At 32.1% G+C, this 19748-nt stretch overlaps 2 protein-coding genes and 1 long non-coding RNA gene across 3 annotated transcripts in view; 2 read left to right on the forward strand and 1 right to left on the reverse strand.

Annotated features, from left to right (window-relative positions):
- Nucleotides 1–1632: 1632 nt before the first annotated feature.
- LOC127729930 (nascent polypeptide-associated complex subunit alpha-like) lies at nt 1633–16004 on the reverse strand. The gene is made up of 7 exons (XM_052237913.1): nt 15939–16004; nt 13559–13703; nt 9381–9474; nt 8373–8503; nt 7283–7420; nt 2808–2930; nt 1633–1739 (listed from the first exon to the last, which is right to left on the reverse strand). The coding sequence occupies exons 2-7, from the start codon at nt 13697–13699 to the stop codon at nt 1725–1727; spliced, it is 642 nt and encodes a 213-aa protein (XP_052093873.1). The 5' UTR covers nt 13700–13703; nt 15939–16004; the 3' UTR covers nt 1633–1724.
- LOC127729936 (uncharacterized) lies at nt 5315–13123 on the forward strand. The gene is made up of 2 exons (XR_007994902.1): nt 5315–5698; nt 12837–13123. It is a non-coding gene; the product is annotated as an uncharacterized LOC127729936 (long non-coding RNA).
- An 18-nt stretch (nt 16005–16022) lies between the features above and the next one.
- LOC127729917 (annexin A6-like) overlaps nt 16023–19748 on the forward strand; it is a 42996-nt gene continuing 39270 nt past the window's right edge. The window contains exon 1 of the mRNA XM_052237854.1: nt 16023–16134. The gene's annotated coding sequence lies outside the window, so the exon portion shown is untranslated. The remainder of the gene's footprint in view (nt 16135–19748) is intronic.

The raw sequence follows: 19748 nt of genomic DNA on the forward strand, positions 1-19748 counted from the left end.
CAGCATTCCCTTTGTGATATGGAACCTTGTGGTACAATGTCAGAGAGATCTGTACACAAACACACAAGTTATGTCTGAGAGTTACAAAAATGCTTATTTTTGGCCCTTAATTCCTTAACTGTTGGTACCATAACCCCCAAAATCAATCCCAACCTTCCTTTTGTGGTATTGAACCTTATGGTAAAATTTCATAGAGATCCATTCACTTAAACTAAAGTAAGAGTGCGAAAACCAATGTGGCTTCGGACGACGACGCCATACCAATATACGACAGCAAAAAAAAATTTGCGGTCGAATAAAAATTAATGATGCAGACTATATGGATACTTTCCTTCATGTTTTGTGGGCAACATTTCAGGGTTTAATCCATTTTCACATTTTAATACAGCACACTTTTACATGTTCCTTTTTACAGGCTACACAGATCAAAATAGTGAATGGATTAAATTCAATCTGATCTTTAATTTCATTTTTTTCTTTAAATACAGAACATATTTACCAGGATTTGCAACATTTAATTAATTGAACACCACAAAATCACAACTATTACACTGTTTTTTTTTATTACTTAATGTCTACCAATGAAGTCAAACTAGTCAAGTAACTGAACTGGAACTTACTATTACAACCTGCCTGCTATGTTCTATAAGTCTGCTGGAATATTATTGTCATCCACTCACTAAACACTCCATACAAGCAACTTTTCCCCTAAGCAAACTCATATTCAAACTAACATTGTCAACCAGAACATATAATAGATATCCTATCATACAAGAAGGAATGTAGAACTATTGTACAAATAAATTAACTGTTAACACAGAGATATGTCTTGCCTTTATGAAACTTTGATAGTACAATGCAAATGGTGAAATTTTAAAAAGGCAATACTTTAACCCATAATTACACAAAACATTCAGTCAATGAACCATGACTGAAGGTGCAGGGTAAAATAATCTTGGTGTAAATGAGAAATGCCAATGCTAATACACTGGCATACCACGGACTCATCATAAATGTTCTCCCTAAAACTGACCTTATTACAAACTTTAACATGTAAACTATGCATAAGTTTCAAAGTCAATGAACCATGATGAAGGGGCATGGCCATATAATCTCCATGGAAATGAGACATATCAATGATAATACAACTGCATACCAAATATCTTTGACCTTCCACTAATGAATCGAACAAAATATAATGTCAGGTTTTTGTAATTATCTTGGTTACATAAAACGAATTTAAAGTACAGATCTTGTGTCCGTGCTACATCTACAATGCTGTTTTACTTTCAGTTTTAACAACCTTTATTTGTAAGCAGGCATTTCATTGGCTGGTGTAATAATTACCAGAACAGAGAGTAGAACATAGTGGGAAGCGTGGACAGAGGATCTGAATTTTAATTTTAATTCAAAAACGGACTATACATTTCCCAAATCTTATAATTTGCTGGATTTTTTCAATCAGAGTGATTAATTCCCAAGCTAATGCATAAAAACATTCCAGGAGTAGATATACGGTCCTTTTCAAATGAAGGAACAACTCAATGAAGCAATTTATGGATGGTAAATCACGTTTTCACAGGACCATCAATATAAACCATGTTCAAAGTCATAAAAAAAAAAACATGCATGTTCTGATTTTTGATACTTTTTTTAAAGAATCATTTTACATAAATATTATGACAAAACATGGCAACACAAAGAAACACAGGTATAGAAAGTCATCACATCGTCAGCTCCTGAAAAATAAAATGATAAAAATTATTTCTATCTGAATTAATGAAAACAATTAACAATGGTTATATACCAATAAAGACTCAATACTACTTGAATAAATCACCAAATTTGTCAAATTAGACTGCTTCAAGGAGTCATTAAACCACTTTCTGTCACTGAGGAAAAGCTACATCAAGGCAAAGTTTCAATTTACATAAATTTATTTGTATATTTTTATTTTTACTATTACGTCAGGAATATTCTTGTAGTACAGTACACAACAAGCGATTCAATAAAAAACCACTGTCTCCATGGTTACTAAAAAGACAGGTCTTTAGTCAAAGAGTGTTATCACCTCCACAATTTTTATAAATGATTCAATCGAGCAACAGTGCTATATTCCTGAATAACCTTGTGTGTACAGCACATAATGATTTGCTACAGTAAATGCACTGATCTTTGGTTTTGTAGACTATTATGTTTTGATAGACTGTCATATTGATTTGGAATTGTTTCTTCACATTGTATTTCAAATTTATGTACAAAGTTCAGTGAGTACTGAATGTCAATTGTCATAGAAACATCTTTCTTCAAGTTATTAACGCTTGCATCAGATTTGTACTGGCTATATAACAGCATCACTATCGTCATTTATCGATAGGTTGGGGAAAAGTATCATCATAGCAAGCATTGCAAAATATCTTAATGTTCTACAACCATGTCAATATACTTCAATGCATATATTGAAGAATTTTCTTCCTCAAATCATCTTTCATTCTAGTGAAATAATATAATAGTTAAAATAAAAGAATTTTTTCACTGACATTGTCCCCTATACATTGCTACATGTATACAAGACAAAAAGTTTTTTTTATAGAATACCGTCAAAATGAATTTTTTTTCCAATCAACAATTGGGTTTGACTCTTGAAATTCAATTTGAAAATTCACAACAAAAAACCAGAATTAAAATAAATATTTGAATTCAAACGACTTTTTAAAATTTTAACTTTTCTTAGAAAAGTATATTGGGCAGTTGTGAGATACTCATTTCATTTCCACTGAAACCAACTCTTAAAGAACTCAACTTACCATAATTGCATTCACAATATCATTATTATTATTTTTAAGTGCCTTCACAGCTTTTGTTCGAGATACATTGGCTTGGGACATCACAAGTTCAATGTCTTTAGCTTCTACTCCAGATTCATCCACCTGAAAATTAAACAGTTGAAAGGTGATCAAATATGGAAAGTGTGTTCCAGTAATAACTTGTACAAATGCTTTTTTGTAACATTTTAAGTCATAAATTACTTGGCTGAAAGCTTTATATACAATAAATTCCCCTGTTTTTGAATTTCTTTCGAAATCTTTTACTGGAAAAACAGCTTGCATCAGATTTTTACTGGCTATAAAACAGCATCACTATCGTCATTTATCGATAGGTTGGGGAAAAGTGTCATCATAGCAAGCTGATGGTGTTTAGAACACATCTCTTCAAGTTTGTGGAATAAAAACAAAAACCCAAAATAGAATATCAACGAAAAGAGTTCATTTATCCTTTTTTGTAAAACTTTCAAGTGGCTAATGAATTTGCAAATTGGTTTTATCCATGTCATCTACATGATAATACTGATATTGGCTATACTGGGTATTTGTGAAAATATCTAAAGATTTTCATCAAAATATTTATGAAACATTAGTCTGCCACTTGAGCATGTTCAGGTGTTACCAAAAAAAAATGTATCCTGTAAGACCAGACTTTAGAAACTATATACGGAAGATACGTGATATATGAGTTGATTTCAATGTTATCCAGTTATCTTGCTCTCCCTCAAAATTATTCAGTGACAAATTTCCTGAAAAGTGGTAGGAATTTAACAAGGCAGACAGAAGGTTTAATATAATTTTTGATGAAAAAAAAATTTCTCCATTATGTGTAGGTTGTTGGCAAAATTGAAAGCTTGCATCAGATTTGTACTGGCTAAAAAACAGCATCACTATCGTCATTTATCGATAGGTTGGGGAAAAGTATCATCATAGCAAGCTTACAACTGCCTAATTAACTCCTATTGTAGATCAAAAACTCTTTTTCAAGACAGGTATCAAAACTTGCATTTTTTTGTACATTAAGCTATATATAATTTTAATAATAAAGATTAAGTAAAATCAATGCCAATCAATGCAAATTAATTTTTGTTAAAACTATCTTTATCAATTACACTACATATTATTACAAAAGTATTCATATGTATGGTGTCCAACTAGCCCAAAAAGTGATTTTGAAGAAAAGCTAATATTATGTATTAAGTTGCATTTACTTTAGAAACTTCAAATCTACATGCAACTATCAAAATTTTGAAGTAACAGTATAACCTAGGTGGCATTGTCATCTATGTTTGTGCTGAAGTATTCATATGTATGGTGTCCAACTAGCCCAAAAAGTGATTTTGAAGAAAAGCTAATATTATGTATTAAGTTGCATTTACTTTAGAAACTTCAAATCTACATGCAACTATCAAAATTTTGAAGTAACAGTATAACCTAGGTGGCACTGTCATCTATGTTTGTGCTAAAGTAATTATTTCCATGAAAACATCAAATTTCAGTTGTGTTTGCATGTTATTGAAAACAATTTCATTAAAGAGGAAATATAGTTACAACTTAGACAAAGTGTATGGTCCAGTACAAATTTGTTCTTCAGTTAGCTGTTAGATCAGATAGAAAAACACTTTTTAATAAAATGCTATTGTAATTTTTTTTTTCTTTAAATTGAAGGGTATTATTCATGGAAAAGTCATAAGAACCAAGTTTTTAAACACACTTTTTTGTAAGGAAGTACAAATTGAACATGTTTACATCAGATTTGTACTGGCTATAAAACAGCATCACTATCGTCATTTATCGATAGGTTGGGGAAAATTATCATCATAGTAAACATGCAATCTTAATAAATAATCCAGCCACTAAAACATCCACTTTTATGATTGCAGTATGGCATCACCAATAGTAAATGAAAAGAGCGAAACACGATTTCTTTTATTATAATCCTGGTGAATGCAAGAAGCATTTTTCCTTACATGTATCAACCATCATTTCTGGATTAACCCTATTTTATATTTGTGTCAAACATATTCACTAAGAAGACTGAAGCTGTTTTACCCTGCTATTAGAAACTAGATCATATGCTATTAATGTTTATTCTGATACTTCAAACTTCCTATTAACTTTTACACAGCTTATCCCAACGGGAATGAAATAAATGACATTACTTGCATTTTTAACAAACTTTTTCCAATTTCTGTGTATTGTCCTAATAAGAATCCTCAATACTAAATGAATACCTTTTAATTACAGAAATTCTCTGCTCAAGTGAAATCAATATTAAACATGTTTACATCAGATTTTTACTGGCTATAAAACAGCATCACTATCGTCATTTATCGATAGGTCGGGGAAAATTATCATCATAGTAAACATGTAAATTAAAGTTAAAATCAAGATATTAATAAATTCACGGCTTCTGCATTGTCATGATTGTGGCCTTTCACAAAATATAATGAACAGGAAACAGGACTACCACACCCTCCTAATTTTCCTGGTGTTTGTTGGAATTTTTATTTCTGTGTATCAAATATGACCTTAATTTCACACCTTTATCAAAGTTTTTGATATTTTCATGAGATGACTTCGCTAACAAATTGTTTACCTAACCTCTTCAAACAAATTACCATTAATATTCATATTTGTATTTCAAACTTCCTTTAAATTCTTAACTTTCACCCATCTAGTCAAAAATGCCATGAAATAAATAACATAAATGGTGTTTTTAACAAATAAAGTTCAATTTCTTATTAGAATAAAAATCCTGGACACTTGGTGGATACCTTTAAGCCACAAAAAATTGAAACCCAATATTATTCATGTTTACATCAGATTTGTACTGGCTATATAACAGCATCACTATCGTCATTTATCGATAGGTCGGGGAAAAGTATCATCATAGCAAACATACATATTTACGGACATTTTCTTCAAACTAAGCTTTAATACATTTTTCTGGAATCTTGACAAATTTATAATTCTTCAAAAGCATGAAAAGGCTGACTGACCATGGATTTCATGAAAATCACAAGCAAATACTCAAAAATTTCTCTAAAAGAACAATTTCAAAGAAAAAAAACCTCATCCCTTCCATGAGCACCCATTACATCTTTTGAGTTTTTGTGTAACCTCATGAAGTTATTTTTACTCTAAGTTCTGTTCAAAATTTATGTCTGTTCTTTTAATGGTAGGATTTGCTTATTTTCATCAAACTTATCATATCTCTGCTTAGATTACACTAGTCAATTTCCAAAATGGGAGTTTTTTTGGGTTTCATTAAAAAAAATCATGTATTGTTCATGTTTACATCAGATTTGTACTGGCTATATAACAGCATCACTATCGTCATTTATCGATAGGTTGGGGAAAAGTATCATCATAGCAAACATGCATATTTACGGACATTTTCTTCAATCTAAGCTTTTATACTTTTTTCAGGAATCTAGCAAATTTATAAATCTTCAAAAAGATGACCAAGACTTTTATTTTATCATATCTCTACTTAAATTATGCTTGTCAATTTCAAAAATGGAGTTTTTATTCAGTTTCATTAAAAAAAAATCATGTATTGCCTCAAGAAACACTAAATCTTACAACATGAAACGTGACTTCATTAACACAATGTTCAAAAGTTAAAAAATATCTCCAAATACTAGTTGATTTGATTTATATATTACAGTTGCAATTGTCAAGTGAGAAAAAAATACTGAATTTGACAATTTTCTCCTTTCTTGAATGAATATATATTTTTCACAAGTTCTGTTGTGTATCTGAATCAACAAACAAAACTATCAACTTATTTATTCCATAATGCAAGCACAACTAATTGCTTTACATCTACTGAATCATGTTTACATCAGATTTGTACTGGCTATATAACAGCATCACTATCTTCATTTATCGATAGGTTGGGGAAAAGTATCATCATAGCAAACATGAATCTATTTATGGATCTTATTCAGCACTTATTAATGAGACATTTTATTTCAAAATTATTGAATCAGTTTAAACAGATATGCTACTATGAATGTTTTTCAATCATTACTAAGATACCAGGATTACAGCAGTTGAAAGATTTACTTTTGGAACGTAAACATGGTATAATGGCAAATTTCTGTAGGCATGTGTTTACATTATGATGACTGGGAAAAAATGTTGTATGTTGTGTTATTTGTTTTCAACTTACATGCCATTTTTTAATACACTTTTATTGTTTAACTCTTTGTCATGTCTCAGTCCGTCATTTTGCTTGAAGCATGCAGTAAAATTCAATTCTTAAAAACCTACCATTTCATTTCATGCTCTTCCAAAAATAGAGCTCTTGTAGGACCTTTCATAATCTACAAACCCCAGAAAACATATGTTTATACTGGATGCTTAAACTATCCCTTAAAACTATTCTAATAGTCTTTCAATTTTTTTGTATGAAATACTGGTATTTATTAGGCTTATATTTTTTTTACCTCGCCCTCTTCCTCTGATTCTTCTTGGATGGGTTGTTGAACAGGGTTGGCGATATCTTCTCCAAGACCAGCAGGGTTGGTTGGTGTCTTGAACTTTTCAGCTGCTGCCATCTGTGCTTGCTGACTCAAATCTTCAATCTGCACAAATATGCAATAAGGAAAACTAGATACTTTAATATGGTTTATGAACACAAAGGTTTAAATGATAAATTTTATTAGAACTACATGTACATAATACGAGAACAAATAAATGTCTATATGCACATCGGTGTGAGTCCAAGATAGTTCTGGACAAGCTACAAAATGTCTATCAATTAATAGAGTCATAAGATTGTCTGGTGATCGTATACTAGAGGTTCTGTAATACAGACACATGGTGAGGTACTAATGTTCTAAATCATAAGTTTATTGAAAGTCAATTAATGTTCTGGATACTAAGGTATCCATCATCATTATGTTTCTGGTTTCTTAATATTAATCAAGGACAATTGGTTTGTGTATCATCAAGGCTAGGTAAATGGTCATCTGGCATCTTGGTTTTGTCTGATAGCAGGGTTATAACATTTATATATTATTAAGTGCAACATAGGTATATATGCAACTATGTTACAATTACTATCTACCTTTTTATCAAAAAAAGAAATTTGAGTAAAGACACGATATATAACAATTGTTTTAATTAAGCACACTATATATATATTGGGTTTAGATATGATGTTTTAAAGAAGTTTTTTAGGGTCCAAAATCACTGAGCATCTTAAATCTGAACAATTGGACAAGTTTAAATGGAAAAGAATGTCAATGATGAATTGGACAGAGCTGTTCAATACTTCTACTAGGTTTTGGGATTTTCATATATTTTTTGGCTTAGAGGATCACTAAAGAGACCTTTGATAGACAATTAGCATCTGATGCAGTAATATTGGTACCCTTAATATTCTAATATATGATTATCATAAGAAAAGGCTTTTAAGATTATTAGACCAAAGTGACAAATTCTCAGAGAAGAATGAATGTTTCACTAGTGGATCCAATACCCACACGAATTATTTGGAAATTGAAAGTGTATTAAGACACTGTTTAAACGTACCTTTGCTTCACCAAATACAATATAGGTGTCAGATGCTGGACATTTATATACATCTGGCCTGTTAATTACAAATAAAATATTTTTGGACTTCCTGATTGTAACTCGTGTTACTCCGGTTACCTGTTTTAAACCTGGAAAATAGAATTTATAGGAATATCAACAAGTGAAAACAATAAAAGTGTCTCTAGTATCTCACTCTGAAAAATCATTAAACCTTTTGAGTACTTCTCTTCCAATTATTGTGCTTGGTTATTCACATGGTTGTGTGTCAGCTGTTCGTGTGGCCTGTTTAACTACATCCATTTTTTTTATATTCCTATCGTGCTTTTTATTATATTCTGTATTTTTATTTGCTGGCAAATATTAGAAAAGCATATCACTGGAGGAGGTTGGAATGTTTTGTTCGGTAATCAAAGCCATATAATTATATTATTAAATATGTTCATCTACTTTCATGAAATCTTTTTTTTTAATGAATTCACAAATATAGTGTTTATTTCTGATAAAATTTTTACTCATAACTTCAAGTATAATCTAATTCAACAATTACTTTATTTAAGCTTTTACCACGCTAGTATGCATATATGTATTGAAAATGTGTGCATTAAGTGTAAGGTTTGCATGATATCTGTAATCATTCATGTACATGTATGTGATTTGATTTTGATTTTTGGTGTTTCAACGCCACTTTTAAGCACCGCTTTTGGGCTATTTCGTGGCGGCCAGTTTTTATTGGTGGAGGAAGCCGGAGTGCCCGGAGAAAACCACCGACCTTCGATAGGAAAAGTGACAATCCTAGTCAATTAAGAATGGAGTCGAGTGCACCTGCATGAATGGGGTTCAAACTCACAACCTCAGTGTTGACTGGCTAGTGATTACAGTAGTAACTACTTAGACCACTCGGCCACTGAGGCCCCTTGTACATGTGTCACATACTGATAGTACAGCAAATATGAATGTATTTTATATTCAAAATGTGTTTTATTGTACAGGTGGTGCATTACATACCCAGTTTTGACATTGCCTTTCTTGCTTTCTTTTCACTTCTACTCTGTTTAGCTCTACTGACAAGCTCTTCTTGAATACCTGCAGCCTGTGCTACCTGTTGAAACAAAATTGATAACATGAAATTTCTGTGTAAATCTAAAGGGCCACAGGAATGTTCCAGCCTGGAAATAGGCTGGGGTGATAGTAGGTGGCTTGTTGTACGGGTAAATTGGTTACCCTAACCTACAGTACGCACAGAGAGTTTGTAATCGCGAACTCTAATCACGGATTTCGGAGTGTAGCGGTGTCACACCGCGAATCACGGATTATACTCCCAATTTCCTCCAAAGATTCTCTCCCAACACCGCGTGGCTGTTAATTGGTTTATTGCCCATCGGATGTACTGAAAATTAATGAGGCGTGACAACATAATCGGATTAGCCAGATTTATTACCTTTGTACATTTAATCGATCTTGATTGCACCTGTGTGCTTTAAAACACGGTATTAAAATTTCCTTTCTTTGACAGATAAAAATGTGACATTTTCATTCAAAATAAGATAATTATTCTTGTATGTATTTGCTCCATGTCATTGTCATTTGAAATAAAACGTACAAACGTATAAAAATACGAATAAAACACTTATTTTGTATTTTTATTATAGTCCGGTCAGGTCATAATTTTTGTTTTTTCTACAAAGACGATTTTACTACAATTAGAATCTTTTATGACCTACTCAGTGAGCAATATCCGGTTCATTATAATTGTTCAATATATAAATATCAACTGGCTTAAAACAAAATGATGTTTTTACGGTAATTTGTCCAATATAAACCCAAGAGTTAATTTATCGGATCAATAAGTGAACTCTGTTACTTTCAATTTATTTTGCAATGTAAAATATTATGTTTCACTACCTCGCTAGATTACCGACTTGAAATATTTGAACTCAGAAAAGAAACTGTAAAGTGACAACTCTGTTGAACGAAGGGAAAACGTTTTGTATGCAATGTGCCCTATATTCATAAAAACACAACACTGAGAGACATTCCCCGCCCAGACACAACACAATAATCACAACCTAATTTAATTATATGAAGAAGAAAAAATCATGTGTTGTTTATCTCTGTTATGATCTGTTATTGATCCTTTATTATTTAAAATAAAATTGGATGGGCGCAATCCGTATTTTACTGCTCGTTAAAAGTCCTTGGCGAAATAAAAAAAAGAAGTATTTCAACAATTAATACTATAGAATATTTAAATGAAATTATATCGTGTTCTACAAGAAAGAAATATGTGAAAAAAATGTGGATCGGATTTTTACGATCTACACATTTTCACAGAGGATCTCTACCAACGCCCAACAGGAACTAAACGACATGCATCCTGTTTTCATCTACCATTTATGTATATTGTTGACCATGGACGTATAAATAATGTCCAGGTTTATGTCCTGTGTTGACTGAGAAACGTAAAATTAAAAGGCTGGTGTTCGTTTATTCAGAAAAGGATTATATTTTAGATTCCGGTTAATCAATTGTAAAAGGACCTTCTAGAGCCTCAATCTTAAGGCATACAAATGTCAATCATTCCAAAGCAAATTTAAACCCCAAATGAAATTTCCCACGGTCATCCAGAAAGGTCACCTGAGTTTACTGTTACGTGATATTTCCCGCCAAATAAAAATCTCGTGGACAAAATTGATGTCACTATTTTTAGCATTCAATATTGTGAGCGAAGTCAAGTTCAAAGTTCAACCACGGACTGTTGATCACTGAGATGTGTATCGTCTTCCCACGGCAATTAATTTCTTTTAAAAAATTTAAAAATCACTGCCCTTTATACAACACACAAGTTTACATTCATTGTGCGTAAATGAATATTATGCAACGACGAGTTGATGCAGCTATAGAAGTATTCCTGTTGTAGCCGAAATGTAATTATTTATCAGGAAGTAATGCCAACAAATCGTAAAGAGAAAATGCCGTAGACTTATTAAGCATAACGAATGGTGAATAGTATTTTCTTTTTTACTTGCATATACAAATTTTGAGACACGTAATTTTCTTCAAACTGCTCATTTTTATATTCAGCGTTAGTTTCCGTTTATTTTTACGCAAGTATGTCTCTTTTCGTAAATAAAATAATTTACCGATGAACTTAAACAAGGTCAAAATCAAGTATAGTTTTTGTTATAAAACTTTAATGCAATTGAAAGAATTAACAACAACATTCTGCTTTTAAATCTTTAATTTGTTTCAAGCAATTATGTAATCGTAAAATGAAAATGGCGTGGACTTATTAGCATAACGAATAGTGAATAATATTTTCTTTTTTACTGGTATACGAAACTTTGAGACATGTAATTTTCCTTTAAACTGCCCACATTTATTCAGCGTAAGTCTCTGTTTATTTTTACACAAGTATATCTCTTTTGTAAATTAAATATTAATTTACTGACCAGAAAAAAAAAACGAGGTAAAAATCAAATATAATTTTTTTTTAGTAAAACTATTTTTAAATGTACAGTGTAATTGAAAGAATTAACAACAACGTTTTGCTTTTAAATCTTTTATTTTTCAAGCAATCAGAAATATAACCTGATTATCAATAGACAGGAAATACAATTGTTTAATTACATAAGTAATCTCACATACCTTGACTGTCGCGTGCCGGTATAGATCAGAAGGATTAGGGCAATTAATTACCTGGTGTGACACCGCGTCACACCGGACTGGGAGAGATGTCGCTAATACAATAAACAAAAGGTAGCGAATTTACGCGGAAGTCGGAGGGAATACTCCCAAATTTCTCCGAGAATTTAGGGAGGGATGTCGGAGTTTCCTGGTGTCACACCAAGAAAAAACTTGGTGTTCGGAGTTTGGGAAGCCTTTCGCGAAATTTGTACTGTATATGCCATTGACAATAAAGTTGATTTATATTACGTTTGCATCAGATTTGTACTGGCTATATAACAGCTTCACTATCGTCATTTGTCGATAGGTTGGGGAAAATTATCATCATAGCAAACATTTTCCTATTTATCAACAAAATTTGCAATTTTTGACACTATGTCATGTTTACATGCCAATACTTCCTTCACAATAGTATTAGTTAAAATAATCTTCCCCATTCTCCCAATTAATGTTTTGCATGTTTGGTCTCATCTTGCTTGTTTATTTAAATAAAGTTCTCTATGAGATATTATTTCTTGTAACATTATTCTGCCATAAGAAACATTCATTACACAATATGAAAAAAAATATTTCATTTACACAACAATTCAAGGTTCAAAGTCCATTCGATTTATTTGTATTAGTGGTGTTAACTAAAACATCCTTAAACCATCAACACCATATAGTCAAAAACTTAAAAAAGAACAGAAACTCTTTTCTCAAGTAAAACCAATAAACATGTTTACATCAGATTTGTACTGGCTATTAAACAGCATCACTATCGTCATTTATCGATAGGTTGGGGAAAAGTGTCATCATAGTAAACATGCATATTTATGGACATTTTCTTCAAAATTAAGCTTTAATATATGAATTGGAAAACTCTTTCTTCAAAAAACAGACAATGTGATTTCATGAATAACCAAAATTGTCTTCTTAAAAAATTCACATGAGAAAAATATCAGACAACAAAAAACACATTCCATGAATCTGATACAAATTACTCTATGATTTTATTTTCAATGTTTACATAACAAAACATAAAACAGTATTACATTTATTTTACACTATGTCAGACTTCACTCTTAAAGAAAAGAAACCTTTAAATTATTCATTTCAAAATGCAGGTAATGCTAAGATTGTTGTATTGTTACTGAATCATGTTGCATCAGATTTGTACTGGCTATATAACAGCATCACTATCGTCATTTATCGATAGGTTGGGGAAAATTATCATCATTGCAAACAGGATTCTATTCAATCATTGGCTAGCACCCTCGTTTTTTTTTAAACATTAGTCTGTTAAAATCGTCTCCTCCATACTCCAAAAACAAATAACTTTACAATCTGAGTTTTGTTTTTCAACTCTCAAATTATTAAGATTCATCAGAAGCTAGACATTAAAACTTTTTGCAACTGCATAAGTTTGTCTGTACCACGGAGTAATTTTTTTAGTGTAAACAGCCATTTTGTCAATTTATTATAATGAACCTTAATTCTCCCACTATTACCTACCGTACCTGACTTGTCTGAGCAGAGACATCTCCTTCTTCCAGATCTGGTATTCCAGTGGAGTCATCACTTTCAGATTCGCTCCCTGATCCAGATCCATCTTCAACCTTTGTCTCTTCGACAGGTTTCTCTACTGCTTCTGTTGGCATTTTACTGTAAATGATATCAAACAATTGGTTATTAAATCACTTAAAAAAAAAAGCAGGTGTAACCTGTGAGAGAGGATAAACTCCGTATAAATTATTACTTGTATTCCCAGCATATTTTTTAAATAATTTTTCTGTTGGAAAAAAAGAAAAAAATATATGGAAACGTTTCTGTATTGGTCCTGTTGTTACAAGATTTTAAATTTAGTTTATAAGACATCATTTTCATTGTAAACAAAGAAACGCTATCATCAGGTAATGTTTTTTTCATATTAAGAATTATTTGAATAAAAATGTAATCATTTATCATGTTTATACTGTTAAACAATGAAGATACAGAGTAGGCTTGTTATTCCTATCAGGTACTGATATCTGCCCAATTGATCCAGCGAGTTCCCGAGGGAACACATTTTGTTTGCTATAAAACATGTTTAATGAGCACTCGACTCATTTTAAATTGAAAAGAAATTTATATTAGTTGTTTGACTGCCAATAATCTTATGGTATCCAAATACATATTTCCTGGAAATCATATGATGTTCTTCCTATATTGTGCAGCCTCCAAAACAAACAATATATCCAGCAATGGTGGTAAGTCGTGCACTTAAAGCCATTTTTTATTTTATTTTTCTGTAGACTTAGCTTTTTTTTTTATTACTGTGTATTGTCAAGCTTGGTTACTCATAATTGTTTCTCAGTCACTGAATGCACATTGTTGTTCCATACTGCAGCAGCTGACCCTGTTTGTTTACATTCAAATTCTAATGGCTTCAAAACCACGTGACACATTGAATCGTTATATCCAATCAAATTGTTCTACTGTCAATTAGGTGATTTTTTAGTACAAGGCAATTATATTATTTGTATGATATTGTATGATATTGCTTTGAAATAGTTTGCAATAAATTTGGGGTTTATTCAATAGGAAACCTCATTATTAGCCATGAAATTTGACATCACTGGAATTTTATATGAATATTTACTTATGGTCAGAATATCGATCTCTTTATATTGAACCAAATTTTTTTTTTTGAAAAATATATGTATATTGTTTTTTATTAACCTACTCTATATTCCTGAACATAAATATGGCATGATTATCGTTTGTTTCCCAAAGTTTTTCTTTCAATTTGGATGGTTTTTTTTCGCAAGGTGCTTGCCATTTTGAAATTCTTAAAAATACGATTTGCTTGGCCTGTTTGGTCTGCCATTAAGATTGATGACGCTTATATTAATAAAATGTAAACAAAGCAATGGAGGCTGGAAGAGGGATTTTCTGAAGTTCTGGAATGTTTTTAGGCATTCTGAAGTCAGGTTTGAAACGGCCATTAGAAAATTGGCATTTCTGTACAATACTTTAGAATAACAATGAAAACATATCTTTAGAAATGTTTGTTTATTTAGACGAGTAGAAATAATGTATTCTGCACTAATTTTGTACGCTGGTATTAGTGTAGTGACACCAATGCGGAGTTTTCCCGTGTGATAAGTACAATAACAAAGTCCAATCGAACCCACATGATGACCGATTATAGACTAGGGTAGGATACAGGAAGAAAGAAAAAATACCTGAAATGTTTTCTGCACAAATGCAAGCTGAAGAAAAAGTTTCGCAGATTGATCTACTGTTATTGAGGACTTACTCCTCATAATAACCCTAGCTCTTGTGCTATATGGGACATTTTTTTGTTTATTGGTTGACCATTCATATGATATAAATTTGTGTGGCTACATGTAGATTACTCATGACATCATGTGTAAAATCATTCAGAATTGCAACCCATGTTCAGGTCGCCCCAATTAACAGACCCGAATTTCGAGACAATATAAATAGAACGTACCGAAAATTCGGATCTGTATAATGTCATGGAGTTCGGTTTGTATATTTAATGCAGCTCTCCAAAATGAACTTCTGAAGAATATATTTCATTCAAAATGTGGGTAGTCATGCCGGTCGGCGATATTTGATCATTCCTCCCAAGAGTTTTAAATAGCAAAATAATAACTTAGTCAGATTCTGACCTTATTGGTCGATATAAATATTAAGTTTGAAATGAGATGCGATGCTGCACTGAAACTTTCGCACTTTTAAATCCTTATTTTCTACTCATCATACTTCAATTGCAAGAAATGTACGCTTGATCATAATTATCGAAATGTTAAGTAATCATCTTAATGTCTCCGGTGAATTTTTAATTGTTAAAGAAGATGATTAGGGTGGATTTTTGCCTGTCATGCTTACGGTTTTGTGTACTGGTTCGAATATGGTGAAAAAGGAATTTCCGGTTGTTAAACTTCCGGCAGGTGCGCGCTCTTTTAAAAAGAAGGCAGATTAGGTTGATTGGCGGCCTGACAACACATAAACATAAATATTTCCAAAACAGAGAATTTTAAACAACCTTTTACAAATCATGTACATATGTACGACCAGTTTATAGGTAAATACAATAAGAGATCTAAATTTAAGGTAAATTATAGCAAAATACCTTGCGTTTCACACCATGTGTCAACACAAATTTCAAACATAACATGTCCATTCATATATTTATAATGATTATTTGTACTTTAGCACAGTCGATATATGGAAATACGAGCCAGATGAGTGAGCTCTCTTAGTTTTTTTTGTGGAATCGAAAGAATTTCATTTTTATTGTCTTAATTCATGTCTTCATACATTTGGGCAGTCAGATATCATGGATATAGAATTTATGGAAAATTTTATGCTCTTTTTGGGGGGAATCCGGGTCAGTTCACCCAAAATCATGTTTGCTCCCATACTCGTTCGCCCCCTTTCACGTTCTCACCCCTTACATTCGCACCTGTGGTACATTTGCAACCTTTTTAAAGGTGCATTTTGTGTTGAATAAGTTTTGAATCATGCTTAAGTACCTGCCAACTTTTGAAAGTCACCATGGGGGTTTTAGTGCGCGACAACAATTCTTTGGGACATATTTTGCGCGAGCTGTTTTGTGGTCTAGAAAAAGTGTCATATTTGTATGATGAGCTTACAAGCCTTTTTCTTAAGTTTATTAGCATGATTCTAGTTATTATTAATATATCAGTAGAAAAGATGAATCTGTAGCTAGAAGATCAGGATTTATTTTCTTGTGTTAGGATATCAAATGATTGTTGACGTTTAAAATTTAAAATTATACACAAAGAAGGACTTTTATCAGGTTGGGAACACAGTGTTTTCCATTCGGCATTTAAGCCAGGTGTGCCGACCACCTTCTTTTGAAAGCCGACCACCTTTCCATTTTAGGAGGTTGTTGGCTTTTTTTTCAAATTCCGGATTGTTTTCGGTTCCGCACCGTAAAAATTCAAATACTAATCGCGCCTCGCATTTGTTTTCATTGACAAAAATGGCGGATCGTCAAATTTCAATGTTTTCTTTTTATATAATCAGGGGAAGAGAAAGGCAGGTGACGATGGTAATAAGGAAAATTCTATGCCAAATAAGTCAACTAAAACGGATAGTTGTACTGAAATTGTTGAAATTGAAAAAAAAGTATCAAACAACGAAAAAGGCACGCAAGCGATCGCGAAGATGAACAGGTTGGGAACAATCCCCCAAATGAGGGATATCCGTTAAATGAGGGACTGTCTCTCTGGCAAGGGGTCATGTCAATACTGTTGAAGAAAAGAAAAGAGAAAAACTTAGATTTTTTAACTTAAAAGGGGGAAAATCGTTATATTTGGTCAATTTGGAACAACTTTTTTAAAAGAGGGTCCAATTATTTTTAATGATAAAGCAGATTAAGTCCAGGAATATTACAAATTTCTTGGACATGTTTTGACCATATAATACCAAATAGATGTATAGTTCTTTGGGAAAAGTTTCTGTAAATAAAATAAATATGAGTTCATTTGTATCTCGTGAAATGTACCCCTCATAAAAGGGGTAGTCATTACATTGAGAGTTTACCCCTCATTTGAGGGGTTGTTCCCAAGCTGATAAATATGAATAGGACTTTAAATGGCTAATCGGCACAGAAGGAGGATATTTCTGTTCTGTGTGCCAAAAATACAACACTAGAGCGAGGAACAGGACAGAAACTTGGATTGATAAGCAATGCATACATATATATATGTATGTAGGAGAAGGGAGTCCTGCAAAAGCCATATCTGCTATCCGAGATGCTAACAACTAATTTGTCAAATAAAAGGCTAGCAGTGATAGCAAAGAACGGTTCAATTTTATTAAATGTGAATACAATACTAATCCTTCTTTTTGTGTCCCAAAAAACAGTAAAGAAAAACCCGGTTGGAAAGGTAAAAACAAAAACAAAAAAACCAACCGGTTGCAAGTGATTTTTTCAAAACACCCACCTTACCTTAGTGAAAAATGGAGAACACTGGAACAACACCCCAAATGAGGGGTAACCCTCAATGTAAGGACATTAAAACCCAATTTTAAGTACAAATGAACACATATCTATATTATTTGAAGAAACTTTTCCTAAAGAATTATACATCTATCTGGTATTATATGGTCAAAACATGTCCAAGAATTTTGTAATGTTCCTGTATTTTTATCTTCTTTATTATTAAAAATAATTGGACCCCTCATTTAGAAAAGTTGTTCCAAATATAATGAATTTTCCCACTTTTAAGATAAAAAATCTTAAGTTTTTTTTTTTTTATTTACAACAGTAAAATGACCCCTTGTCTTAATGTCTTGTGGACAGTCCCTCATTTGAGGGATATACCCTCATTTGGGGGTTTGTTTGGTCCTTGTAAAAAATGAAGTACAAAATGTATAGTACATTGTACTTTAAATGATTTGCCCCATTTGGTAATTTAATTGAATACAAAAATGACATATGTTACAGCAAGTGTAATGTCAATAAATTAGTGAATAAACTACCATTTATTATCTTGATGGCAGTACTGCATATTGAATTTTGTCAATCAGCCATGCTTTTATTCTTAAGCTGTTTAAGAACCTCCTTGCAGATGAAAATTAATCTTCCATGTTCACGATTTTACAATTCTCGCTAACACACAGAGGAATACAACACAAGTTCAAAATCTAGCATGTTAGAATAATCTTCAGAGAAAACCTTTTTGATTGGCTTATTAATTTGATCATAAGAAACACAGAATTTGATTGGCTGATCATGATTGTCTTCCCTTGGAAACAATTCAAAATCAGGAACAATTTTTCGTGTAGATTTTTCACAAAATCGTGTTTTAGAGGTATTTTCACAATCAAGATCGTGCAATTGTGACAAAGGGTCAAAATCGTGTAATACACGCCTAAATCGGGAAAGTTGGCAGGTATGAGTTAGTGTATTGCTATAAAATAAAGAAAATAAGTTTTTTTTTATGAATTATTTTGACAAAATGTCAGAATAATGAATATTGTCATGATGATCAATTGAAGACTAAGTGATTTGTCTCTAAGACTTGTTAAAGAAAGGCAGAAGATTCCAAGCTGTTCAAAATAATTGTCTTTCAATTTTTTGTCGAGCCTGCGTCTTTTGTCGCAGAAAGCTCGACATAGGGATAGTGATCCGGCGGCGGTGTTATCTAACTTCTTAAAAGCTTTATATTTTAGAAGGTGGAAGATCTGGATGCTTCATACTTTGTATATGGATGCCTCATGTTACGAAGTTTTCATCAGTCACATGTCCAATGTCCTTGACCTCATTTTCATGGTTCAGTGACTACTTGAAAAAAAGTTAAGATTTTTTGTAATGTTAAATTCTCTCTTATTATAAGTAATAGGATTACTATATTTGGTATGTGCATACCTTGCAAGGTCCTCATGCCCGTCAGACAGTTTTCACTTGACCTCGTTCTCATTTCATGGATCAGTGAACAAGGTTAAGTTTTGGTGGTCAAGTCCATATCTTAGATACTATAAGAAATAGCTCTAGTATATTCGGTGTATGGAAGGACTGTAAGGAGTACATGTCCAACTGGCAGGTGTCATCTGACCTTGACCTCATTTTCATGGTTCAGTGGTTATAGTTAAGTTTTTGTGTTTTGGTCTGTTTTCTTATACTGTATGCAATAGGTCTACTATATTTGGTGTATGGAATGATTG

This window comes from Mytilus californianus, unplaced genomic scaffold (assembly GCF_021869535.1).
Source record: "Mytilus californianus isolate M0D057914Y unplaced genomic scaffold, xbMytCali1.0.p SCAF_2, whole genome shotgun sequence".
Classification (NCBI taxonomy): Eukaryota; Metazoa; Mollusca; class Bivalvia; order Mytilida; family Mytilidae; genus Mytilus; species Mytilus californianus.

Excerpts from the sequence above, each read along its gene's own strand:
- LOC127729930 (XM_052237913.1), bottom strand. The coding sequence starts at position 13,699 with ATGCCAACAGAAGCAGTAGAGAAACCTGTCGAAGAGACAAAGGTTGAA. Across the intron at positions 9,475-13,558 it reads TCTCTGCTCAGACAAGTCAG|GTAGCACAGGCTGCAGGTAT; the intron begins GTACGGTAGGTA and ends TTGTTTCAACAG. Across the intron at positions 8,504-9,380 it reads AAAGGCAATGTCAAAACTGG|GTTTAAAACAGGTAACCGGA; the intron begins GTATGTAATGCA and ends TCTATTTTCCAG.